Source organism: Protomyctophum parallelum, assembly GCF_964188405.1.
Source record: "Protomyctophum parallelum genome assembly, chromosome: 12".
Taxonomy (NCBI): Eukaryota; Metazoa; Chordata; class Actinopteri; order Myctophiformes; family Myctophidae; genus Protomyctophum; species Protomyctophum parallelum.
Genome location: NC_139712.1, coordinates 29,669,212 through 29,692,735, shown reverse-complemented (window position 1 = coordinate 29,692,735; position 23,524 = coordinate 29,669,212). Strand labels below are relative to the sequence as shown.

General features: G+C 43.1%; 2 protein-coding genes across 2 annotated transcripts in view; one reads left to right on the top strand and one right to left on the bottom strand.

Annotated features, from left to right (window-relative positions):
* Positions 1 to 21,306, bottom strand: part of smarcd3b (SWI/SNF related BAF chromatin remodeling complex subunit D3b) — a 71,813-nt gene extending 50,507 nt beyond the window's left edge. The window contains exon 1 of the mRNA XM_083778130.1: positions 21,120 to 21,306. Coding sequence (XP_083634256.1) covers positions 21,120 to 21,131 — 12 coding nt within the window. The 5' untranslated portion in view covers positions 21,132 to 21,306. The remainder of the gene's footprint in view (positions 1 to 21,119) is intronic.
* Positions 1 to 23,524, top strand: part of LOC310867949 (uncharacterized protein) — a 241,974-nt gene that overhangs the window by 142,748 nt on the left and 75,702 nt on the right. The window lies entirely within an intron of this gene.

Below are 23,524 nucleotides of genomic sequence, written 5' to 3'. Positions count from 1 at the left end.
TATACTATATACAAAATCAGTAAAAATAAAATAGCAAGTTGTGCCTGATCTGCTGGGACCAGAGTACGTGGTGTGTACATATATGTATGACTAGCTCTTCACCCAAACTTATATAGATAGAAACTTGAATCATACTTAATAATACTAGGTGTTTATATGCATAAAGTAGGTAGGTAGCAAATAGTTACATCTAAAAATTATACATTTCAAACGTTCCTTCACAGAGATACTGAGATTTGACAGTTTACAGCGGTCGAAAGGACTTGCGCGCTCTGCTTGCGCACTAGTTGGCCATTTATGGCCTACTAGTGTGCAACAAGCAAGTATGCACTCGACAGAGTGCAGTTCTAGTTATCATTATAATTACATCTCTGCACAGAATGACTTAAGAATGAATGAATGAATGAATGACTTAAACCTCCATATGGTTGAGCAGAGTCCCTCAGGGCTCTGTACTAGTGTTTTATGTTTTTTTTTTACAAGGACCTCAAGTGGGTTCAAGTGGTTAACACGAGGCCATTGATGTTAATTGTGGTCTGAAGAACACAAGGAAGGAAGGGAGATGGCATTTGTGTATTATTTGCCTCCAAAACCATGTCCTCTACGCCCAGCTCACAAAAGACAAAACACTCACATACAGTGCATCTTCACTTCCTGCGTGTGCGTGTGCACGTGCGCGCGCGCGTGTGTGTGTGTGTGTGTGTGTGTGACTTGTCTGGGTTGGCTTTTGTCAAGAGAGCATTCAGAGGTTAAGGGCACGTCCTCGTCTCTTTTGCCTCATTAGTTTCACCTTTCACCCACTGACTGTGGAGAGAGAGAGCTACTGTACGTTTAAACTATCAGCTCTACTGTGCTACAGTAGGGCAGAATGAGCACACTCACTCAGTCTGTATGATGCTGTTTACCGCGTGCACGGTGCACGGCTCACCAACATTCACAAAAACGAAATAGAAAACCATAGGCAGCACTCCGAAGTCTGGCTATATAGAGCACCGACGTCTGATGTAATTTACTCATCCTATACGTCTCATTTGTATTTTATTTTTCCCCATTCAGAATTCCCATACTGGGCCTTTCTGATATCCACGTGTCAAATAAGAACTGTGTTCCAAAGAATTATGATCCAGGCGCTTTGACTATGAAGACTCAACTGACGGCGAGAAAACGCTAACACTACCGCTGCCGAATTAGTAATTTTTTTTTGCCAGAAACAGACTGTATCACATATGAGTGACAGCTTGTTTACTTTTTGACCACAATGCTTATATTAGACGATTTTAAGATGACCCAATGTAAATTGGGCCATAAACGCCCGCGACCCCTCAGGGGACGAGCGAGTAACGTCAGGACTTCGGTACACTATTACTGCCCTCCAGTGCCTACAGCAGCAAACCACATAGACACACAAGTAACACTTCATACTTGGTTGCACGCTGTGATGCGCACCAGAAAATAGCCGTTCCAGTTCTACAAGCTCACAACATGTCACATTGCGACCTATTATGAGCTTACATGTATTCATCCGATAATATTCTATGCTCTGTTGATGAATTGAATACATGGACCCACAATGGAAACAATACTTCTTTTTTTTTTTAATCCTTTAGCCTAAATGTTTTACTGTATACCTCCGTGGCAGTCCGTGCCGTTTACAGTTTTGACTAATAAAGTATTCAATCGTCAATCGATTGCAGATCAGACTATTTATTTTCAAGAGACAGCGGTGTAGAGGTTCGATGATGCCAAGGTTGGGCAATGTGACAGGCCATCTCTCTGACCAATGACGATGAGTCTTCAATTTGGTTTGCCACACAACAGGACCTTTTTTCAGACTCCGTCGTCCTCTTAGAGTATATATACTCTAAGGTCGTCCTACATTTAGGATTACGACTCTGTCTCTTGTCCCCACCGTCCTCTCACTCCTCTGTCCTCTCCTCCTGCCCCCCCCCCTTCCCACCCGTCCACGGATGTAATATATTCACAAGATTGATTTAAATGACAACGGCAGTGAAGTGCCGATGGAAATCAAAGGAGATTTGACTGACACGTGAGGGGCAAATTATCGCTGCTGCTGTCCCCTGCTCTGTGTGTGTGTGTGTGTGTGGGGGGGGGGCAAGGTGAGAAAAGTGTCACTGCAGGTGATTAAGGGTGGCACTAAAGGAAACGTTGGTGGGATGTTTTTGGGTGTTTGGCCAAAAACACGAACCAAGAGAAACAGTGGCAGCAATTGAACATTTGCAGATCGCGTCCATCTTGCCAGAAAGGTGGCAACTAGGTGCAATTCCCCATTGACAACCCATACATCCAAACAGAAAAGTCCTATCTGATTGTATTAAACGTCAAACTCACCAACATTGCAGTTGTACGAAAAGCCACCGTAGGCGTAGACATGTTATGAGCTACTTCCTGTCAAGAGTTTCCTTGCAGGTGATTTGGTGTTGGAGTTTGGAAGTGTGCCCACCCGTTTTGAATTTGCACATGATGCGGGAGGCAGCAGGACGTTGCTTTACTGATAATGAGCGCTTCCAAACTCTGACACATAGAAAGTAGTACAGTTACAATGTTGGTGAGTTTGACATTCGTTTATAGCGCCACCAGGAGGCCGACATATGTAAAACACATTTTCTATTATTACTCCTTCAGATTTTATCCAAATTTCACGCAAATCGGTATACACTATCTCCATAGTCATGTGATCAACACGGAGCCGCACCATTTCCCATCTTCCATCCTGATTGGCTAAGATTGGCTTCCAAAGCTCACACGATTCGTCCATTTCGAAAAAAGGCCACAAATCACAAACACAGTGTGCAATTTCCGTTAAATTATACACGCACATTTTCACTAGGCCGAGGACGACATGCCACAATTTTTTCCTCAAAATCAGCCTCACGGTGGCGCTATAACAGGCCAATTCCTGTTTTTAGCTATAACTGCATCGATCTGTATACAACTTATGTATGCACACATGGAAAAACATTGTACCTGCATCCCTCGAACACGAACCTCCGGCCCAAATCTTCCTCAACGGCCTGTTATAGCGCCACCATGAGGCCACAACCTGACCTGCCCTGGTGGAGACCTGTGCCGATTGGCACTTTGTCTAGTTGTGTTTTGAGTTTGAGGCGTTTCCAGGAATTACATTCATAGCACTAAAGGTTTTCAAAGAGATATACCTGCCAGACGAGTAGGATACAAAGGCTGAAAGGCAGCCATTTGCATTCCAATGGGTGATTGAGAGTCGTGCTCTACCGCGACGGCCAATCAGCTGTCCACAAATAGTTCTCAGGTCTTGTTTTTGTCCTCTCTTTTTTCTCATTGTGTGGATTTTGACCTGGCAGAAAATGGATTTGGACAGGTGGACGCCTGTCCTCGCCTTATTGTATAGATACGCCTCTGGTTGACACTTATATAAATGTTTTCTCATGCCAATAGATCTCATTTGACTTGAATTGAATTGACATCCAATCTAATGATGAGTGAGCAGGTAGGGAATAGGGACTCAACAACATCTCACTAATGAAAATGAAAACACACTGGAATGGTTATTCCTTGTGGGGGAATGGAATGGAAGCTCTCTGGGCTTGGTACAGGCGCTCTGACCTCTATCAGACCACCACAGTCCCACATCTGAATGCCAGACGAAACGCTCCTGGCTCCTAGAGGCGGACGGCCATGGCATGAAGTCAGGGTGATTTGGTTGCTCTGAAATTATTAGAGCAGCACGGGGCAGCTGCAGTGGAGAGCCTGTGTGACCTTTAGGTCAAAGGTCAAGCCCTTTGGAGAGCTTGACCCCCCCATGTGCACTATGATTATATGATAAAGGAGGAGAATTCATGCCTTGCTAAATGATAGTTTGGAACCAAATGGGCCCTTGTGGGACTGTAACTCTGAGAGTGTACAAATGGAACCAAATGGACCATAACTGGTCCATTTGTTTCCATTTGTACACTCTCAGAGTTAAATTAACATTGATTTTACAGTACAAATTGGGGTCTCAGAGATAGGAATGCCATTAAATGGGGGTCTGTAGCCTATTGCATATCAAACTGAGGGTCCTTGAAATGAAAATGGTGCTGCGAGAGCCATAAAAATGTTCTCTTATGGAGGACCCTGGCATATCTTTTCTAATGGGGGTCCGCGGGTTAATTCTTGTCAATGTGGGGGTGACACAAAAAGGTTTGGGAACCACTGCCCCAGATCACGCAGAGTATTTTCTACACCCAGTAAGGGCGGCGTAAACCCTTCGATAATTTCAGTGCATAGCCCCCCCCCCCCACCCGCCCCCACATTCTGACCTCCCTCCACTTCTACACTTATTGATTTCTCTTCACCATCTTGACAATTTGTGGTCAATCTATTGAGCGGCAGGTTTCTGCCCTTCCCCAGTGTTTTATTGATGGAATTTCTCCTCTCTTGGTGGTGACACCTGCTGTTCAGAAGAGGGTACCACCGGCGGAGTGTGCTTTCTTCGCTCTTATGTTTCAAGGAACGTTGAGGACAGCTGTTGACTCAGGCTGTGACCGTGGGTCCATGTCTGCTGCTTGACGCAGAGACGTGACGCTGCTATAATATACATAGCCTTTCAGAACGAGACTTGTACAATTAATTACCTTCCTTTGAACACTACATGAATGACACAGCTCTGCGTTATGCATAGGAAAAAAGATTTGCATTGCAAAGTCTGCTTTGATCTCGTGCAAGGTCAAAAATCTCTCTCTCTCACACACACATACATGCACGGCACGTGCACACGCACACACACAGCGTCTATGCACACACACACACACAGAAAAAAACATATGCTAGTCCCTGGTTTCTCCAGTAACGGCACGGGGGCGTTCAAAGATAACAAAGAGATCCAGTAGCACAGGCAAGGCAGGCGATGGCATTGGGAGAGTTGAGCGCAGGGGTACCCCTTGTCGGACCCCCGTCGTCTCTCTCCCTCAACCCCAAAGCCAGTCAGGTCTCACCAAATGGTAATGTCCCAGTGTGTAGCAGACAGGGGGGCAGAGAGGAGGGGGTAACAGGGGGTAAGGGGGAGCAGCGGCAGTATTATGCACAGCCAACAGAGGGAGCAAAGACCCATTCACAGAGGTCACGTCTGTGTTTTTTGTTTTTTTAATGAAATACAAACACTGCAGTGTGTGCATATAGAACGGAAATGGGATGAAATGCAGGCCAAAGTATTATGCATACGTTTGTGTGTTTCTTTGTGTGGGAGACCCGATTGGTTTCCTTTCCGATCAGTTGTTGTTCACCTGTTTTGTTTTGTGGATGGATTAGTGTTGGTTCATTTCACCGTTAAGCCACTAGAGGGTGACAGCGCATTCTGGAGAATTTTAAAACTGGTCTGGTGGTCTATCCTACAAACATGGATCATTGCCATGCTGGCTTGTGGTGGACATATTTGTCAAAATTCCATTTTTGCCACAGAAATACAAAATGAGCGGACAATAATATTACCATATAAACACATGAAGAGCCCTGAATCATATGACCATAAGCAGGTCTGTAACTGAGAGTGTACACATGGAACCAAATGGACCCGTCCTAATGTGCCATAGTGGCATATAGTGAATAAAGTGTCCTGAAGAATAATGTCAGGATCTTATAATCAAAATAAGAACATTATAACGGTCTTTGCCACGGACACATTTGTTCATGTACGGACATATTGATGGCCACTATACTACTGAAACATTTAGTCGAAAATAACACACAACTGACTATTTCAATAGGTGCACGCTAACCCCTCCTACACAATAGATAACATAATTGAATTGAAAATTTCTTTCTTTAAGTTTTACTCATTTAAAAAAAATAATGTCTGTAATTATTTTAATATATGTTTTATCCCACGATTTTGTAACCCATTTTTCACCCCTGTGTCAATCATCTAATGTGATCCTGGGCTCTACACGCCCTCCACCAACCTAGTCCCCATATATGGGGGACAAGGGGAGAGCAACGGACTTGAACTCATTCCTCATTCCTTCATGCCCGAGTGTCCAAGTTGCTCCTTTACACCTGACAGGGGGAGTTTCCCTGGTTGGACGTAGCGCATGGAAGGAACACGTTATTCCAACCAGTTCCTTTCCCCTCCATCAGGCGCCCCGGCTGGCCAGGGGGAGGCAGTTTAGTGACCAGGATTACTGCATGTTTTTTGTGAGGGTACCTACCATAGGGGACACGGGGAGAACATGCAAACTCCACACAGAAAGGCCCTTTCGCCAGCCCCGCCTTCGGGTATGGGCACTGATGACGCGGAGGAGGAAACACGTCAATGATATTCTGAAGTTATGTCATATACAAAATGCCTAATAAAAACAGTATTAAAAAAAACCCACACAACTAATTGACTATAATCCACTGTAGTAGTGTACTTTTCTTTAGAAGTTTGCTTTGCCCTGCATTAGTCAGCGATGCCATGTGGTGGCAATGGAGCCTGAGCAGGGCTCTACACTACAGTAGGGGGGGGGGGGGGGAAGGAGAAATCCACTCAATGACCTTTTTTTCCTGTGCAACCTCTTTGTCTACGTTCCCTTAACAGTTCACAGGAGAGAGAGAGAGAGAGAGAGAGAGAGAGAGAGAGTTTGAGTGCAGCCTCTTTGTCTACGTTCCCTTAAAATTTATCGAGAGAGAGAGAGAGAGAGAGAGAGAGAGAGAGAGAGAGAGTTTGAGTGCAGCCTCTTTGTCTATACGTTCCCTTAACCTTTGCGAGCGAGAGAGAGATGTAGAAAGTGGAACAAAATGAGTCAAGTTAAAGCTGCAATCCGTATGTCCTCCTACCTGGGACTGGGAGGCTGGGATTTGAACACGGGATGCTCTCCTGCACATTGGGAGACCAAACATTTACCATTCACCCAAGAGGGCAATCCCCGCTTGGCCAGGGGAAATGCTGTGCTTATGAGCTGCAGGCAGTACACACTCCCATACCCTTACCAGAGAGATGCATTTACGGATTGCAGCTTTAAGAATACTGTGTTACTCTGTGTATCGTTTTCATGTGCAGTTTTCTGACGCATTGTGCCTGATGCATTGACAACCCAAGGATGATCTCATCGTGCCAATAAAACTTTGTATTGAACCCAGAGAGAACGTGAGCCAGCAATAGACAGACAGACAGACAGAGGGGTGTGTATGTTATATCAAAGCAAATCTATTTTTTAGGGGAAGAAATTGTCCCCATCTTTATCCCTTATCCCTAAACGTCTTTGTTTGTTTTTACCATTAATCTTTTTTTTTTTAAATAGTTCAAATAGCCAATATACAAGCTCACACCATCGATGTAGATCAGCTAGTTGAACAATTATAAAATGTTTTTAAAAATAGTAAAAAGTGACTAATACGTTTAAGGATGAGGGGTAAGGCGGCACCCAACATATTAGGGGCCTTGGTGTACTGTAGACTGAGAAAAGGCGGCCCAAGTACAGAAGAGCCAGTTACCTACGTCTAGAGCAGTGTTGCTCAAACAGTGGGTCAGGACCCATTTGTGGGTCATGGACACATTCTTATGGGTCATGACCGAGTAAATGTCCCAAAGCCTTACTGGTCTATCTGATCCCATCAGGACCGTAGATGGTACCCAGTAAGGCTAGTTAGAGAAACCCCTTAAAAGACACATTTTTACTTTTTATTGTCTTGAAATGTCTTTTTTTTTTTGTAAGACTGCACGTGTTTTTATTGTGTTGTGTTATATGTTTGTTGTGTGGCCACTTTGGTGGCAGCTAATGGGGATCCGAAATGAATGAAGAATAGCGAGGTTTCACATACTGTACAGCAGAAACCATGGAACCCGCTCTCTTCAACATTACTGTCGCAGACAGTTGGGTCGCAATAGGGAGAATGAGGACGGGAAAAGAGAGTGCCGAACACGTCTTACTCCAGTCCAGACCGAGTCCCTCTCCCTGGAGCTGGGCCCCCCTCTAGTTCGTTGAGTTTCGGAGAGCTGCTGCAAACAAAACCCTGAGCTCAAGCTGCTTAAAAAGACAGATCTTTAGGGAGAGCCGCTCATCATCAAAGGGATTCAAAAGCATTCAGGCTATACTGCACCTTTACTGCAGGACGGCAGGCAATGGAACACAACCACCCTAAGGACTACTAACCATTGTGTTTCTTTGTACAGAGTGGACCTGCAGCTGATATAGACCGTCCATACTGCACATATACAGTAAACACTATCTGTACTATCTGTATAGTATAGTATATACATAATGCATATAACCACATAATAAACATATCTGCTATACCTATACACAGTTTTTAAATATGAGGCTTTGTTGTATACTATGTTTAAAAAAGCTTTATACCCTGGCCTGTATATATAATATAATGCATATCGTTGTAATGTGACATATGAGTAGCTCTGTTTAACACAATGCTGGACCTCCTCCAACTGTACTTTCCCCATTTTCTTCTTGAATAGTTTTATGTTTAGACGCATGTGTCGAGAGATGGGGAAGTGGATTTCAGGATGGATTCCTTGCAGCTAAAGAGAAGTCTCACATGGGAGGTAAAAACTAATAAATAGAAAAATTTGCCTAGAGATAGTGTAATGATTACATTGAAAATGTGTTATTTTCTGGCGAGCAAACAGGCACACAAGTATTAAATTAGCCATACAGCCTCAGTCCTATGAAGAATATGAACAATAGTATTAACCCCTTCTATGACGGAACCCTGCCAGAGTCATTCCACCTGAGCCTTTTCCCCGTTTCATCTGCTTCAGTAAACAAAAATGAACACCTCTCCTCTTCCCCTCTCCACCCTTGCCCTCCCCTCTTCCCTGCTACATCCCCTTCCTCTCTCTCCTCCTTCTCCCCCCTTTATTGTGGGTTAGGTGGGTTCATGTCCCATTAGTGCAATTGTAATTAACACTGTACAGACTTGCGCTCCAGTAAGGTCTGCCACTATAACGCCACATCCGGGAACGCACTGCCCGGAGTCTCCTTTTGTGTCTCCCACTTCGCAGTTTCACAGACTATTATTGCTGACCCCCAGCTGCAGACCGAGAGTGTAACTGCGGACCGGGCCTCTCCACGGACTGCAACTATATTATGCTATTCACCATCGCTATACCATAATATTATATTATTATATACAATCTTACACTATTATGTATTATTATTGTTATTGCTACTACAGTGGTATCTCCCTCTGTCTCTCCTTCTCTCTCTCGCTTCGCTTCTCCCTCCCCCCCTTATCGACTCGACACGGTGGAGGCAGATGGCTGCCCACCCTAGAGCCTGGGTCTGCCTGACGTTTCTTCCAGTTAAGGGAGAGTTTTTCATTACATGTAAAGTGTCTTGAGACAACTAGTTGGGATTTGACACTTTAATCAAATTGAATTGAATTGAACTGAACTGAACTGAACATCTACGCCACTTTACAATAAATAGGCCTATATTAAAAAGCTGTGCTTATTATAAACACTTATCATCATGGTAATGTAATATAGAAAGGGTGGGTGGGTGGCTTGAAAGCAACAATATATCTTTTTGTCATTGTAGAGTCTTGAAATGCTTCATACTGCAAGCTCGTAAGCCTGATTTATACTTCATTGCACCTAGTGTTGCATGCCGTGAATCTACAAGCTCACAACGAGTCACGATTTATGATGCGTTGTGAGCTTGCAGATCTGCCATTTACTGCTGGCGACGCCGGTGTGCAACAAAACACAAATCAGGCTTAAGGGTCAAAACCCTAGGATTTTCAGGGCTTGTTTGTGGACAAAGGATCTCTCTCTTTATCCTAGGGCAGCAGCAGCGTTTACAGTTGAGCTCCTTGGCAGGCACCGGGCTGCTCCTGTCGACCTGAAAAGGGGGCATTGTGGTGTGGGAATGGATGGAAAAGACCCGGCCAGCAAACAGCCCCACAATGAGCCGAGTCTCCCCCCTCCCTGCATGCCCGCAGCCCCGGGCAGCGGCAGCAGCACCGGAACAAGCCCTGAGCACTGTGTAACCTGCTGCAGGGCATTTCCTGTTTGCTGTAGCCATGGCGACATGGCTGTTCTGCCTTCCCTTCCAAACTAGGTGCCCACCAATCACCAAAGAGAAGCCTCATGCTGCAGAGACTTAAAAATAAATAAAAAATAAGAATCTGGAGCAGCAGCTGGTGGTGGTGGTGGTCTGAGATAGCTAGCCAGTTCATATCTCAACCAGTGGTCCTGTGACAACCAGTGGTCCTTGAGGGGGTTCCAGGTGGTCTCAGCTAAAAGATAGATCAAGAGTTGGTAGCCAAATGGACCCTTATAGATCTTTAACTCTTGAGAGTGTAAAAATGCACATTATTATATAGTTGTGTATAGTTGTGAAATTAGCATTAGGCATTGGGTTGGATTATTGCAACCCAGTCATGGGGAGGGGACACCCTGGGGGTCCAGACTCAGAGTCACATGGTTGATCACTAAACAGAAGCCTAGAAGCAATACCAAGCAAGGAGTCATCAGCATCCTCCTGCTCACCTGTTGAATCCTAGTCTAGATCAAGGCATTATTTAGTTTGACTCGGTTCCACAGAAAAATATTCGAACCGAAAGGCGTTGTAGAGCTTGTAGACTGGCTATTTTCACAATGTTTGCCTCTTTATTACATAATATTTGACTATATTTGGTCAATTCGATATTAAAGAGGTCTTAAAAGTCATTAAATTGTAACTTCAGAAATGTGCAGACTGCAGATCCCTGTATGTTGGTTTGTTGACTGTTGAGTGAGAAAACTAATGTTGCACATTAAGCTAATCATCTGGGGACCCAACAAAATAATTAGGGCAACTCCCTGAGGGTCCCGACCCCGAGTTTGGGAACCATTGGTCTAGATAAGAGCACGAGCCCCAAAAATGCTTCTATAGGAAGCCTTTTTTGGCTTCAAATGAACGTTAGCTATTACGCACCGAGACAGCTTAATATGCATGCAGCCATGTTAGTTAGCACCGTGGTCAGACTCAGTGAACTTCCCCCACTCGGCACAGCGTTATGCAGTCAGACCTCAGGGTTAACCCCAAGCCGACGTCAAGCTCTCTGACGCAAAGCCTGCAGTGAAACACAGCCTGGCGCTCATGATGAATAAACCATATACCCCGGCTACGAGACCATCTAATGAAAAATTACACTGCCGGAATATTTTCTCAGTAATATGCTCGCTATGAACCCAATTTTTTCTGGGTTGCAGAAAGTCTCTTGCTAGTCGCTCCCTCTGAGTCCCCGCCGCTCCTCTCCCCTCCCCATTCAGAGTCTACGTCCAAACCATTAGCCCTGATCTTTCAGCGCCACTCTGCCCGGGCTGGATGGGTAGAGAGATCAGACAGAACGAGGACAACAATCAGACCTATTGGATGATTGTAATCAAGACGGTTCTATAAAACCAAACCCTGGATGAAAAGTGCTGCAGGCAGAGGCCATGCTACAGCAGTATACTCAGTGGGGCGTGGGGGTGAAAAAGGAACGGAGGTCTGAAAATCACAGTGCAATTGCAGACAAACTCTCCAAACATGACAAAACTTGGGAAGAAGTGAGGTGAAATAATGAGCAGTCAGGGGGAAGCTTAACCCGATTGCACAGACAAGACAGTACAGAGATACAGAATAAAAGCAGTCTCATTAACCAACAAACTAAAACCTTTTGTTGTTGAACGTTGCACCAACGGCAGCTCCATACATAATTAAATGCACAGAAAGAGCCATTTCACACTTTTAAAAAAAAGTCACAAAACTTGTGCCAGCATTGGCATTATCATCACATTGCACAGAAAATGCCACTGCTGCACTTGCTTATATATCGCTACAGGCTTTGTGAGTGAGTTTCTCTATTCAACTACTGCACGACTCTTGTTCTGTACACTCTTTATGTGTGCCTTGCTCTGCTGAGTGAGTCTGGTGCAGTATTGAGCGGTTACATCTAAATGGGTCAACTCAGCCTCGGTGAACCATGTAGCGGTTACAACCCAGACAGTTGCTCTCAGAGTCAATGGATCTCATCAGACATTACTGTACGGCACTGAAAAGGATGGGTGAGTCAGTGGATCTCATCAGACATTACTGTACAGCACTGAAAGGGATGGGTGAGTCAGTGGATCTCATCAGACATTACTGTACGGCACTGAAAGGGATAGGTGAGTCAGTGGATCTCATCAGACATTACTGTACGGCACTGAAAGGGATGGGTGAGTCAGTGGATCTCATCAGACATTACTGTACGGCACTGAAAGGGATGGGTGAGTCAGTGGATCTCATCAGACATTACTGTACGGCACTGAAAGGGATGGGTGAGTCAGTGGATCTCATCAGACATTACTGTACGGCACTGAAATGGATGGGTGAGTCAGTGGATCTCATCAGACATTACTGTACAGCACTGAAAGGGATAGGTGAGTCAGTGGATCTCATCAGACATTACTGTACAGCACTGAAAGGGATGGGTGAGTCAGTGGATCTCATCAGACATTACTGTACAGCACTGAAAGGGATGGGTGAGTCAGTGGATCTCATCAGACATTACTGTACAGCACTGAAAGGGATGGGTGAGTCAGTGGATCTCATCAGACATTACTGTACAGCACTGAAAGGGATAGGTGAGTCAGTGGATCTCATCAGACATTACTGTACAGCACTGAAAGGGATGGGTGAGTCAATGGATCTCATCTAGGGTTGGAATCCTTTGGGATTTTAACCATTCCCCGTTCATTAACAATTGCGTCTTAACGGTCCAATTCCTCAACGGTTCCCTTTATTGATTCCTATATTTTAAGATACAGTATGTATATCATTTTGGCCTTCGTTAAAATTCAGTCAGATTCCAAATGGACCCTTACCGGTCTTATGATGGATCCTTGAAATTAAAAACACGTTCTGATGGTGTAAAACCGGTTCCGGAAATTGTTCCAAATGGGATGGAACCGATTCCGGTTCCTCGATGTTGGATCCAGTTTGTTCCGATCCCAACCCTAATCATCAGATACCACTGTGCAACATTGAAAAGAATCAGTGAAGTGAACCTCATCAAACCACACCGTGTTGTACAGCATTGAAGGGGATCAGCGTGCGAGTCGGCGGATTTGATGCAGCAGCTAATTTGATTTGGGTCACTCTTCTTTGGGCAAAGATAACAGCGATTTAAAAGCGCATCACTGTAAACATTTGGCAGGCAGTGCCTGCACCATGTGTGTAATTAGGCTACAAAACGCACTACTTAAAACGATATAAATCCATAATCTCTTAAGGAGGAAAGGAAACCACACTGGCCGAGTGGGAAAGTCTGAGAATAGACTTTATGGCTTAAAAATGGTATACGTCCATATGGTACATAATACATATCCTAGTCTGTACTGACGTGTTAAATGTTGGGAGCTCCACTGATCTCCCAGATTTGGCACAAACATAGGGGTCCATTTGTTCTGCTGTTATGTCGGCAAAATGTGGAATGCCCTACCAGACATCAAAAAGTGTGATTCCTTGAATCCTTATCCTCCTTCAAAATAGGCCCGTCACAATTATTACATAATCAACTAATTGCAATTATACAGTCTATACATGTTCAACATTTTTCAGAAATAGCAGTTCTACAAGCTTACAACATGTAAAAGTGACGTGTTGTAAGCTTGTAAATCAACTATTTCTGCAATTTTGTGAATTTTTGGAAAGAAAACAATATAAAAAATATATATGAAATGTGTCAGTGATTTCTCCGTATATGTTATATTGATATTTGTCATATCTGCTCTGTGCAATTTGTGATTAAGAAGTGTTAAGTAGCTACTATTTCTTGATGAATTGAATACATACAGTAGGACCACAATGGTGTTATGTTATCCTTTTAGCATCATTGTAAAATTGTACCAATGTACTTTTTGAAAACTGTTAATAAAGTATTCAATCAATAAATGCAACATGTTTATAAAACACTGCATAATCACAGCATTGCTGTAAAAATTGCATTAAGAGCTTGAATCCAGAATTGATTTAACTTTGTTCACCATACTGTAGTTCCAATCAAGGCCAAATATTACAGTAGGCTAGTTGGTTTCCTGGGTAACAAAGGCCCTCTCGTTCTCCCCCACTCCTCTGGTACATTCCTTGTCAGCCAAATAAGGAAGTGCTCCATTGTCCATCTAGCCCTGTGAAAAACTCAAAACACAAAGCCATGGAACATTTAATTGGGTAATCCATTATTTTTTCAGAGCCAAATCTAATCAATGCCACTGGACAGTAGGGACAAAAAAAAGAAAACGGGTGGAAAAACCAGAGAGGTCGGAGTTGATAGTTATGGTAAAGCCTTGTGCTGAAAAACTTCTACTTTGCTAAACTTTGATGGACGATGGACACGACTGTTCCGTCAAAACGTTACGTGTTTCAAACCTAACCAAACACAGAGAGGTCTATACATTTCTATCCCACCATTTTGCAACCAATTTTTCCACCCAGTGTCAATCTAATGTAATCCTGGGCGCTACACTTCTTCTGCCAACCTGGGGAGGCCTGACTTCTTAAAAAAGAAAATCACACCTGTGTGAAGTAAGTGGTGCAAATCCGTGTGGGAGTCCCCTACTGTCCCTCTACTGTACTGTACTGTAACACCTGAAATCATACAGTTAATATGTATACCGGTATGTGTTAGGTTGCACAACAGTGACACTTGGTTTTGAAAAACAACCAAATGCTATTTTCATGCTCAGACCCAGGCAGCCAGGGACACACAAAGCTACTTAATGAAGTGGTTGCACCAGTTAAAAAGCCAGGTCAAGTATTTAACAATGTAACATTGTAAGACATGGTAACTTCTATGGAATCCAAATGACTGAAATCAGTCGTGCAACTGAGAAGTAACTTAGCATGTTATTTAAACAGATGCTAGGTTTACCTGATCTCCTATAGTTCCAATGTACAGATTACTATTGTGATAATATATTAGTGTATTGCATTTTTTGTAAGTCACTCTGGATAAGTGACTTGTAAATTGTATGAGCTGTGACATTCTCCATTAATTTGAATGGGGCTGTGTCCTTCCTACTGTTTACTGTATGAACCAGGAAGACATCCGTTTTTTTTTTTACGGTAACCGGAACGCTCGCCAAAAAACACACTCTGCCACATTTTATTCATGGACCACTCGTCCCCAGCTGTCCTTGTATACTTTAATTTGTTTTACTGAGTGATAAGGTTAAGAATAAGTTTAGGGGTTAGGTATAGTTTTACTGAGGTTAAGTTTAGGAATAATTCACTCCGTTTGTGTTCATGACTTCATGTCCAAGATAGCCTCGCTACCCAGGCTTTTATTTTCATTCGCTCAGATCGGTGAACCAATATTATCCAGCCCAAGCTCCAGCCAGAACGCTGGCTGGGCCAGGCTATGTCCAAGATAACAAGTGAACCGGAATCACTTTTTGAGGCGCAATGCTTATTCACAGGGTTTCACTATAAAAGGAATAAAGCAAGGTCTTATGCATACCTGATCAGCTCAGAGACGGGTGCGTAGGCAGGGATCAGTCGTCTAGACTACAGTACAACAACAATGACCTGCATTACCGTCTACACACTACACACATTACCGTCTACAACTCTACACAATAAGGACAACTTTATTTAGGCAATGTTTCGCCACACCTGCAAACTTTAGATGTCAATCTTACTATCTTAGCCTACCGATCCATCTAGATCACATGACTATAAAGAACATGTGTACCGATTTGCGTGATATTTGGATAAAATATCAAGAAATGTGTTTTGCTAAATGTGTTTTGGTGTGTGTGACCCACTACTGTTATTTTTGTCACTGTATGGACAACATACAACATTTAGTTTAGTGCATCCACATTAACTGCCACGTATAATTAATTAATTCTTCCACCACTTCGGTGAAAAGTTCAAGACCCTTATTCTGAAGGCCCACGAAACCCGCGACGTGAAACAAATGTTGTGTAAAGTGATGCGCAATTGTATTTTCTTTCACCCGAGAAATACATTTTGTAACCGCGATTATCGGTTCTTTAGTTATGGGCCGTTGAATATAGCTTGTTTTGACCACAAAAATGCAATCTGGGAAAACAATCCAAGATAAATGCATATTTCTAAATCTGTCGCTTGGCAACCTAGAACCATTCATAGGTTAAATATCTGAAAATATATGTACAGTACACATTAACCCATTCTGGGCGGGAACCCCTTTTGGTGTTTTAAACATTATGTTATAATTTAGCTGTTGAAAAATAGCAGATCTACAAGCTCAAAGCACGACACCGAGTGGCGCGCTACGAGCTTAGAAGATTTTTTTGAAATTTCTAGGTAAGGCCTAAATGGGTTAACATGAATCCAACAAACACTGATGATAGGGCTGTCAAACAAGTCTATGAAGCCAATCTATGAAATCTATGAAAAAGTTTAATCTGCAACGCAACGTTATACGATATGTAGTGGGGGGGGGGGGGGGGGGGGTCTCTGCTTCATCTCTCTCGGGGTCCTTGACCTGAAAACATTGAAGACCCCTGCAGTCTATTGCCTTAGGGCTGGTATATTATTATAAACTAAAACGCAGTAGAGAGAGAGAGAGAGAGAGAGAGAGAGAGAGAGAGAGAAAGAGCAGAAGTTACACATACTTGCACCATTAGGCACGGAAATTCAACGTATATATGTCTTTTCTGGGTGGAACCTAAGAACACACTAGAGAGGAATGGAATGAACACTGGGCAGATAGCCCTTGATTAAAGAGAGACTAAGATCTATGGAAAACTCTACATGCACAGAGTTTTTCCCTCAATAGATTATACTTAATATTTATTTTCTCCTGATTGACTACTTCTCCGCCTTAAGCCACCTAATTCCAACACTCTTTGCTAGTTTGGGATGGCTCAGCAGGGTAGAAGACAGGGTTAACCACATTTAGGCCTGACCTCAAAATAAATAAATCTTCTATATATTTTCACGATTTTTCCAAAATAGCAGACCTACAAGCTCATAGCGCGCCACCGAGTGGCGCGCTATGAGCTTGTAGATCTGCTATTTTTCAATAGCATATAACATATAACATAATGTTTAAAACACCAAAGGGGATTCCCGCCCAAAATGGGTTAAGCAAATAACATAGGCCGGGATTGGTATTTAAGATGTAGTGAAAAGGACAGTGGGTACCCTCAATACCCACATACCTTTCTAACTCTCCAAAGTGGGTGACACCCACAGCCACAACCCTACGGAGGAGGAGCAGCCGTGATCTACCCACATACAGAACAAACATGGGAGAATTCTCATTCTATTACTCTACCACCAAAATGTGGAATGCCCGAGGCCCCCCGACACCATCCACGATTAAATTATGTGTAACTAGAGTTTGAAAAAATACTCACACGTTGTATTTAAGTGAAAGTACCAATAGTGCAATGCAGAACTACTCCGTTACAAGTAAAAGTACGGAATTCAAAATTTAGTAAAAGTACTAAAGTATTGGCCTAAAAATTTACTTAAAGTACCAGAAGTAAAAGTTCATTATCGAATGAATGTCCCATTTCAAGTTGTCTGTATAAAAGTATTTTGAAAATTGCAGATCTTAGAGCTATCTATAGTAAACCTTTTGAAAATAGTAGATCTGCTATTTTCAAATGGCCGAAATGTACTGTATATAGGGCTGACGTGGTTTATGTATGTTTTGTAATAATAATCCAATGTAGTGGAGTAAAAGTACAAATACCTCAAAATTGTACTTAAGTACAGTACTTAAGTAAATGTATAGTTAATTTCCACCACTGCTACTCCACTACTCCACTACTCTACTGCCACCAAAATGTGGAATGCCCTGACACCATCCATGATTCAATTATGTCGTGTAAGACCGTTTTCTTTCAAAGTTGGCCTCTATCAGGAGACCACAAGGGGAGGAAAATGTAAATTCCCATCGAAATGAGAAAGTAATCTGGGTAAAATCTGGTTCACTGAATCCTCCCGAGTCCCCACACAATACTGTGTACGGTACACAATAAAACCCAAAGTGTCATGAGTCTGAGATAGTGTACAAATGATTAAGATCCAGGTCTTTTTTACAATGTACATAACGTGTCACAGTAGCGAAAACAAACCAATGACTGGAGTAATGCGAAACACTGGTTTCTTTCAAAATTCAGTAGCATTAGCCTCTTCCTCTTATATCATAACAATAAAAATGAAATTACATTGTATTACTGTCAATATAGGGCCTACTAGTAGATGTATGAATGCAATAGTGGTGAACTAGTCGGTATCCCTGTGTACGCACTAAGCAACAGGTAAAAATAGACTTTCCCTTTCAACCATCACCACCACCACATCATGCAGCCCATGCACCCCAATTGTTCACTGTACCTACGTTCATTGCTAGTGTTGTTTATTATTGTGTATTATAGTACGTCTTGAAATGTCTCCATGAATTGAATACACAGGACCACAATGGATCACTTAATTGTGATTTTGTTACTTAATTTTGATTATTATTATCCTTTTAACTGGAGATGTACGATATAGAAATATTGCGCAGGGTCAAAAATGCAGATACAGAATAGATACTGATATATTGCATTATTACATAGTCCATACCCGTGCCTGCTTAAGTTAAGGACAGCCAAACCCAACACACACGCATGCAGGCACGTGAGACGGCTGTATGCCTCAGTACTCCGTCTCTGTACTGTACTATTCTGAACTGTACTGTACTCTCCTCCCTCTCTCTCTGCAACTTATATTGGCTCATGTGGCACACCCGTTATGCGATGCTCAGCCAATCACAGCACAGAATGTGTCTGAGGACGCAATCTCTAGAATTAGTAGTCACATATCGGTAATCGGATTCGGTACGCTACCGATATCTTGCATCACATGCCATCACTACTTTTACAGTCTTTGTAAACCGTACCTCTGTACAATCTGCAAATTGTTAATAAAGTATATTCAAACCAATCAGTCAATCAATCAATCAAAATGTGCATGTTCAATTCCAGATCAAAACGATCAAAACAAATACATTGATCCCAATATTTTAAACACTAAAACACCTGAATTGGGAAAGCAACAACAGCAGCAACAGCAGCAGTTATCGTAGCAAAATGTAACGGGAGACGCTCCATTTGAAGATGGACACAAACCAGATGCATTTCACTCAAGTGAAACTGATATGGGGTTAGCAGCAGCACACGTCACATAATATAATATAATTTCATTCCCTTCCAGGAGCAGCAGCAGCAGTTAAAACTGCTACCATACATACACCACTAAATCCCTGAGAGAGCAGAGCCCTGTCTCCATACACTTATCTGTCTGCCAGGCAGCAGAGCATCAAGAACGAGAAAGAAAAACTTTTCCAAAAAAAAAAATCTAAACGCACAGACTAATAAAGCCTATTTGTGAGGGGCGCTAGCCCATTCCTATGTCCAGCTTTGAGGCTTTTGTGCAAACTCAAACATTGTGTTAACACAAACATTGAATGCCATTGACAATGAATGGGCCAGCTCTGAGTGTTTGTGTAAACACAAACGTACATTGAAGACGAACAGTGAGGACACAAATTGTGATTGGCCGGAATGAGAGGATGTATGATGATAAGATCTCTCCTCACTTCACAGGGGTGTTGTGTTTTATACTTGGTTTCACGTTGGTGTTGCATTACCGTAAATAGCAGATATAGCCTACTACAAGCTCACATTCGTGGCGCGTTTTGAGCTTGTAGACCTGCTGTATAGGTCTACTGAGCAACATGACACCTGCACACAACTACAGTATAACTGAGGCTTAAAAAGTATGTACCTGGAGTGGGTAGGGTTAGGGCGGGCAGTGATTCTCAACCTGTGGGCCAAGACCCCAAGGGGGTCCCCTCATGCTTCTGAGGGGTCCCCAGATGACAGTGAAGTGACAATTTAAGGACTTGTCAAAAGTAATTGACAAACTATACTATATAAACTGGTAAAACATTGGCCAAAAAGGCAAATAATACAAGAAAGAGGCAACAATTTAACTCTTATATTTCCAAGTGCTTGTCAGGGTGGGGGAATGGGATCCCTATAGTTCAAATATGTATTGTTTGTTTGTTTGTTTGGGTGGGGTCACCGGTCATGGCCTGAAAAGGTTGAGAACCAACGGGTTAGGCATGCCATCATGGTGGTGTGTGTGGATATTGGAGATGCTGTACCACGGGCAGGGGTTTAAGCCTTGGATCAAGACTATCATCTGACTATCATATGTTTCTTATCGAGTCTGACTTTTACTTTCGGAAAGTAAAAGTCAGACTCGATAAAAATACATCTATGATAGTCTTGATCCATCCAAGGCTACAGGGGCAGGAGGTGCACTGTCACTGTCTGCATGCATGCAGGGGGGGGACATAAATCACCATGGGTTCATTGGTTGTTGTAGCTACATGCGTCAAGAGGGAGGAGAGGAGAGCAGAGCAGAGCAGACAAGAGGAGAGGGGAGGGCAGTGGTCTCTCTTGCTTTACCGTGCATCCCCTCTATTACTTCTCAAGTGTCTGTTTCCCACACCAGTCAAGGTTAACAAGCGGCTCGTGTCTGCCTGCGTCTGCGGCCGGGGTGGAGGGAGGGTGGAGGGGTGGTGTGGTGGGCTCTGGGCTGGGAGGTGGAGGGGAAGGGTGAGGTGGTGGTGGTGCAACTATAGCCACCAGGCAGCCGTGTGTGTGTGTGTGTGTGATGCAGACAGTAGCTGCTACTGTAGCCGCCTTTACAGTCCATAAATATTCTACATATCCGCCATGTATCTGCTACAAATCTATCTAGCTCGTGGACAACCATATGTGCGCCACTCGACAACATTGCCGCGGAATAAGAATGAATCAGACCCCGTTGGCTGTTGTGATTAAATCCGGCGTTTCTTTTCTTTTTTTGGAGCCGGGGAAGCACAATAAAATTTGAGCCAGACGGGGAAAAACTCCCGTGCGCACTAATCTGATCTGTACCGGGCAACGCTGGCTACAGAAAGAATTCGTGGGCACGCCAGGGTTTTATAATAACAGAAATACTGAATAGTTTGTTTTAATGGTGGACGCAGCAAGACACAGTTAACGTCCACGGAAAAGAGAGAGGAGGCACAATAAAAACAATGTGCAATAACCAACCACAACGTATAGCAGCAAGCAAAGAACAGAACCAGTTCATTACCTTTCTCTCCATCCCTTTTACAGCAGGCTTTTTGGGGAGCTCTACTCAACAACAGCAACTGTAGAATGTGTGTCTGTCTCCTCTGTGGGCGCTGTGTGCTGTCCGGCCCGCTTCTTTTCTCCACTCCTCAACTTCTATGCTTCTCAGTTAGTAGCGTGTCTCTATCACTCCCCCATTACTGGTAGTGTAGGGAAAGACTTATTAGTGCTGGCTGCTGGGACGCCGAGTCGTAGGATGGAGTCAGCCCAGGATTGGTGAAGCCTTGCTCGGGGTGGGAAAGAGGAGCAGTAGAGGCGCAGGCGCGGTCCCTACTGGAGACTCGATAGAATGAAAAATTACCGACTGGCTTCTGGCTGGCAGGGAGTGTCGTCAAATTACTTTTAAGCGGTTGATACTTCAGCCACAGTCGAAATGTTTGCAAAAAAAGAATAAATGAGCCATACGCCGCATACGGCCGTGTCATTTAAAAGGGGGTAAAAAATAATATAAAGTATTTTTGAAATAAGTGTGCCAAAGTGTTATCAACAAGCGAGAACAAAGGGAATAGGGAATGGTTCAAAAATCTTTCTTTTAGCAGCAGCCTGAGTCTATACAAATACAATAGTGATGCACTCAGTGAACTCTGCTGCAATCACATGGATATAGCGTTACGAGCCGAGCCCTGGTAATCTTTTAAAACGAAATTAGTAGGATAGGATTTTATATTAAATCAATTAGGCCTACAAGGAAATTGTAGCTACTTTTTCTCCTCCCATGCAACATTTACGGTAGTTTTTTTTGAGTGATTGAATACTTTATTAGTCAGTAATGTAAACAGCAGACCAGTAAAGACAAGCTAAAACGATGTCACAAAAAGACCTGGGGACTTGTTTCCATTATGGTCCTATGTATTCAATTAATCAACATAGCATAACAGAAATACATGTCATGAACATTTTTTTACACAGCCCCATTTAAAGGATTTCTGAGGGGGAAATGGGTCAAAGCATCCTGGATTCCTGACAGCCACTTTTTCTTGTGCTGAATATGAACCAGAAAGAATAGTTCACCACTATTGCAAATTTCATACATCTACTAGAAGCAGCAAGGTCCGCCTGGGTGATGATAGCAGACTGCTGGGTGAGCGCTGGTGCTTGGTAGGGGGGGGGGGGGGGCATGGAATAAATTCTGTACTGGCCATATATGGAGTGTCTTCTTGACTGTACACTGTCCAGGGTTTGATGAGGTCAGATCAACATATGGAATGTCACTGTCAGAACAGGTCAGCTCCATATATGAAGATCAAATGGTTTGAGGTCAGATGTAGAGTTGCTGGCAGATCTAGGTGATGATCCAGTCTTCTCCATGTATGGCTATCCTCCAGGGTTGGATGAGGTCAGTGTCGTGATCTTCATATATGGAGACGGCCATATATGAAGCGTGTCACGAGGCGTGATGGACTGACGACCATATATGGTGCTAATGGTGGCGTGATGTGTCATGAGGCGTCATGGACTGATAATATATAGTGTCATGACGGATGGATCGACTGACAGGTTTTCATAATAATAGTAATTAAAATGAATGCACACATTCTGCACATATGGAAACTGGTTTGAACATTGTCTACATAGCACATTAAACCTTCTACATTAATTTGACATCTTTATTAGATGTCGAAATCTTCAACACAGCTGTCTGGAGTTCAGTCTCCAGTCAGCATGCTAAAGTCAGCAGACTTTGAGCGCAAAACAAGTCGGAGTAAGCAACTTGAACTCTGTTAACTCCATTCTCAAGGCCAGTGGGGGGTGATGCATGATGGGACACTGATGTTACCACTGAGGGTGAGGACTTGGTTTAGAGAGCAGTGCTTTTACTCTGCATTCATTCATGGCATGCACAGTAGGCTACAAGAGAATACTGTAACAAGTAGTTCGTTTTTCCTGCAAACCCATGACAATGCTTGGGTGGGGCCCTATCTTGCCTTACCCCTTATTCCTAAACCTTTTAGGCAATTTTTAGCTAATTTGAAAAATAGTTCAAACTAAAAGCCGATCTACGTCGACACGCTTTGACATTGTACGTAGATCGTAGATTTTGACATTCTTCAAAATACCCGATTGGCCTGAATATAAGTCTACGTTTTTTCCCCCAATGGAAATATCCAAAAAAACATGGTTGCATTATAATTGGGGACTAGACTATTTGACATTCAATGTTCTTTTTCCACAAATGCGTCTTGAAAAATGGGGTCGTTTTATAATCAGTCTTCTTATATTCGGTACAATACGGTAGTAAATGTGAATCTTGGCCTTGTGAGTTTGTAGAAAACTAGAAATTAAAGTTAAAATATTATTAAGAGTATAAAACGTATGTTCGGGGCCGATTGGTCCAATGGTTTGTGATTATAATCGGAAGCAAGCAAG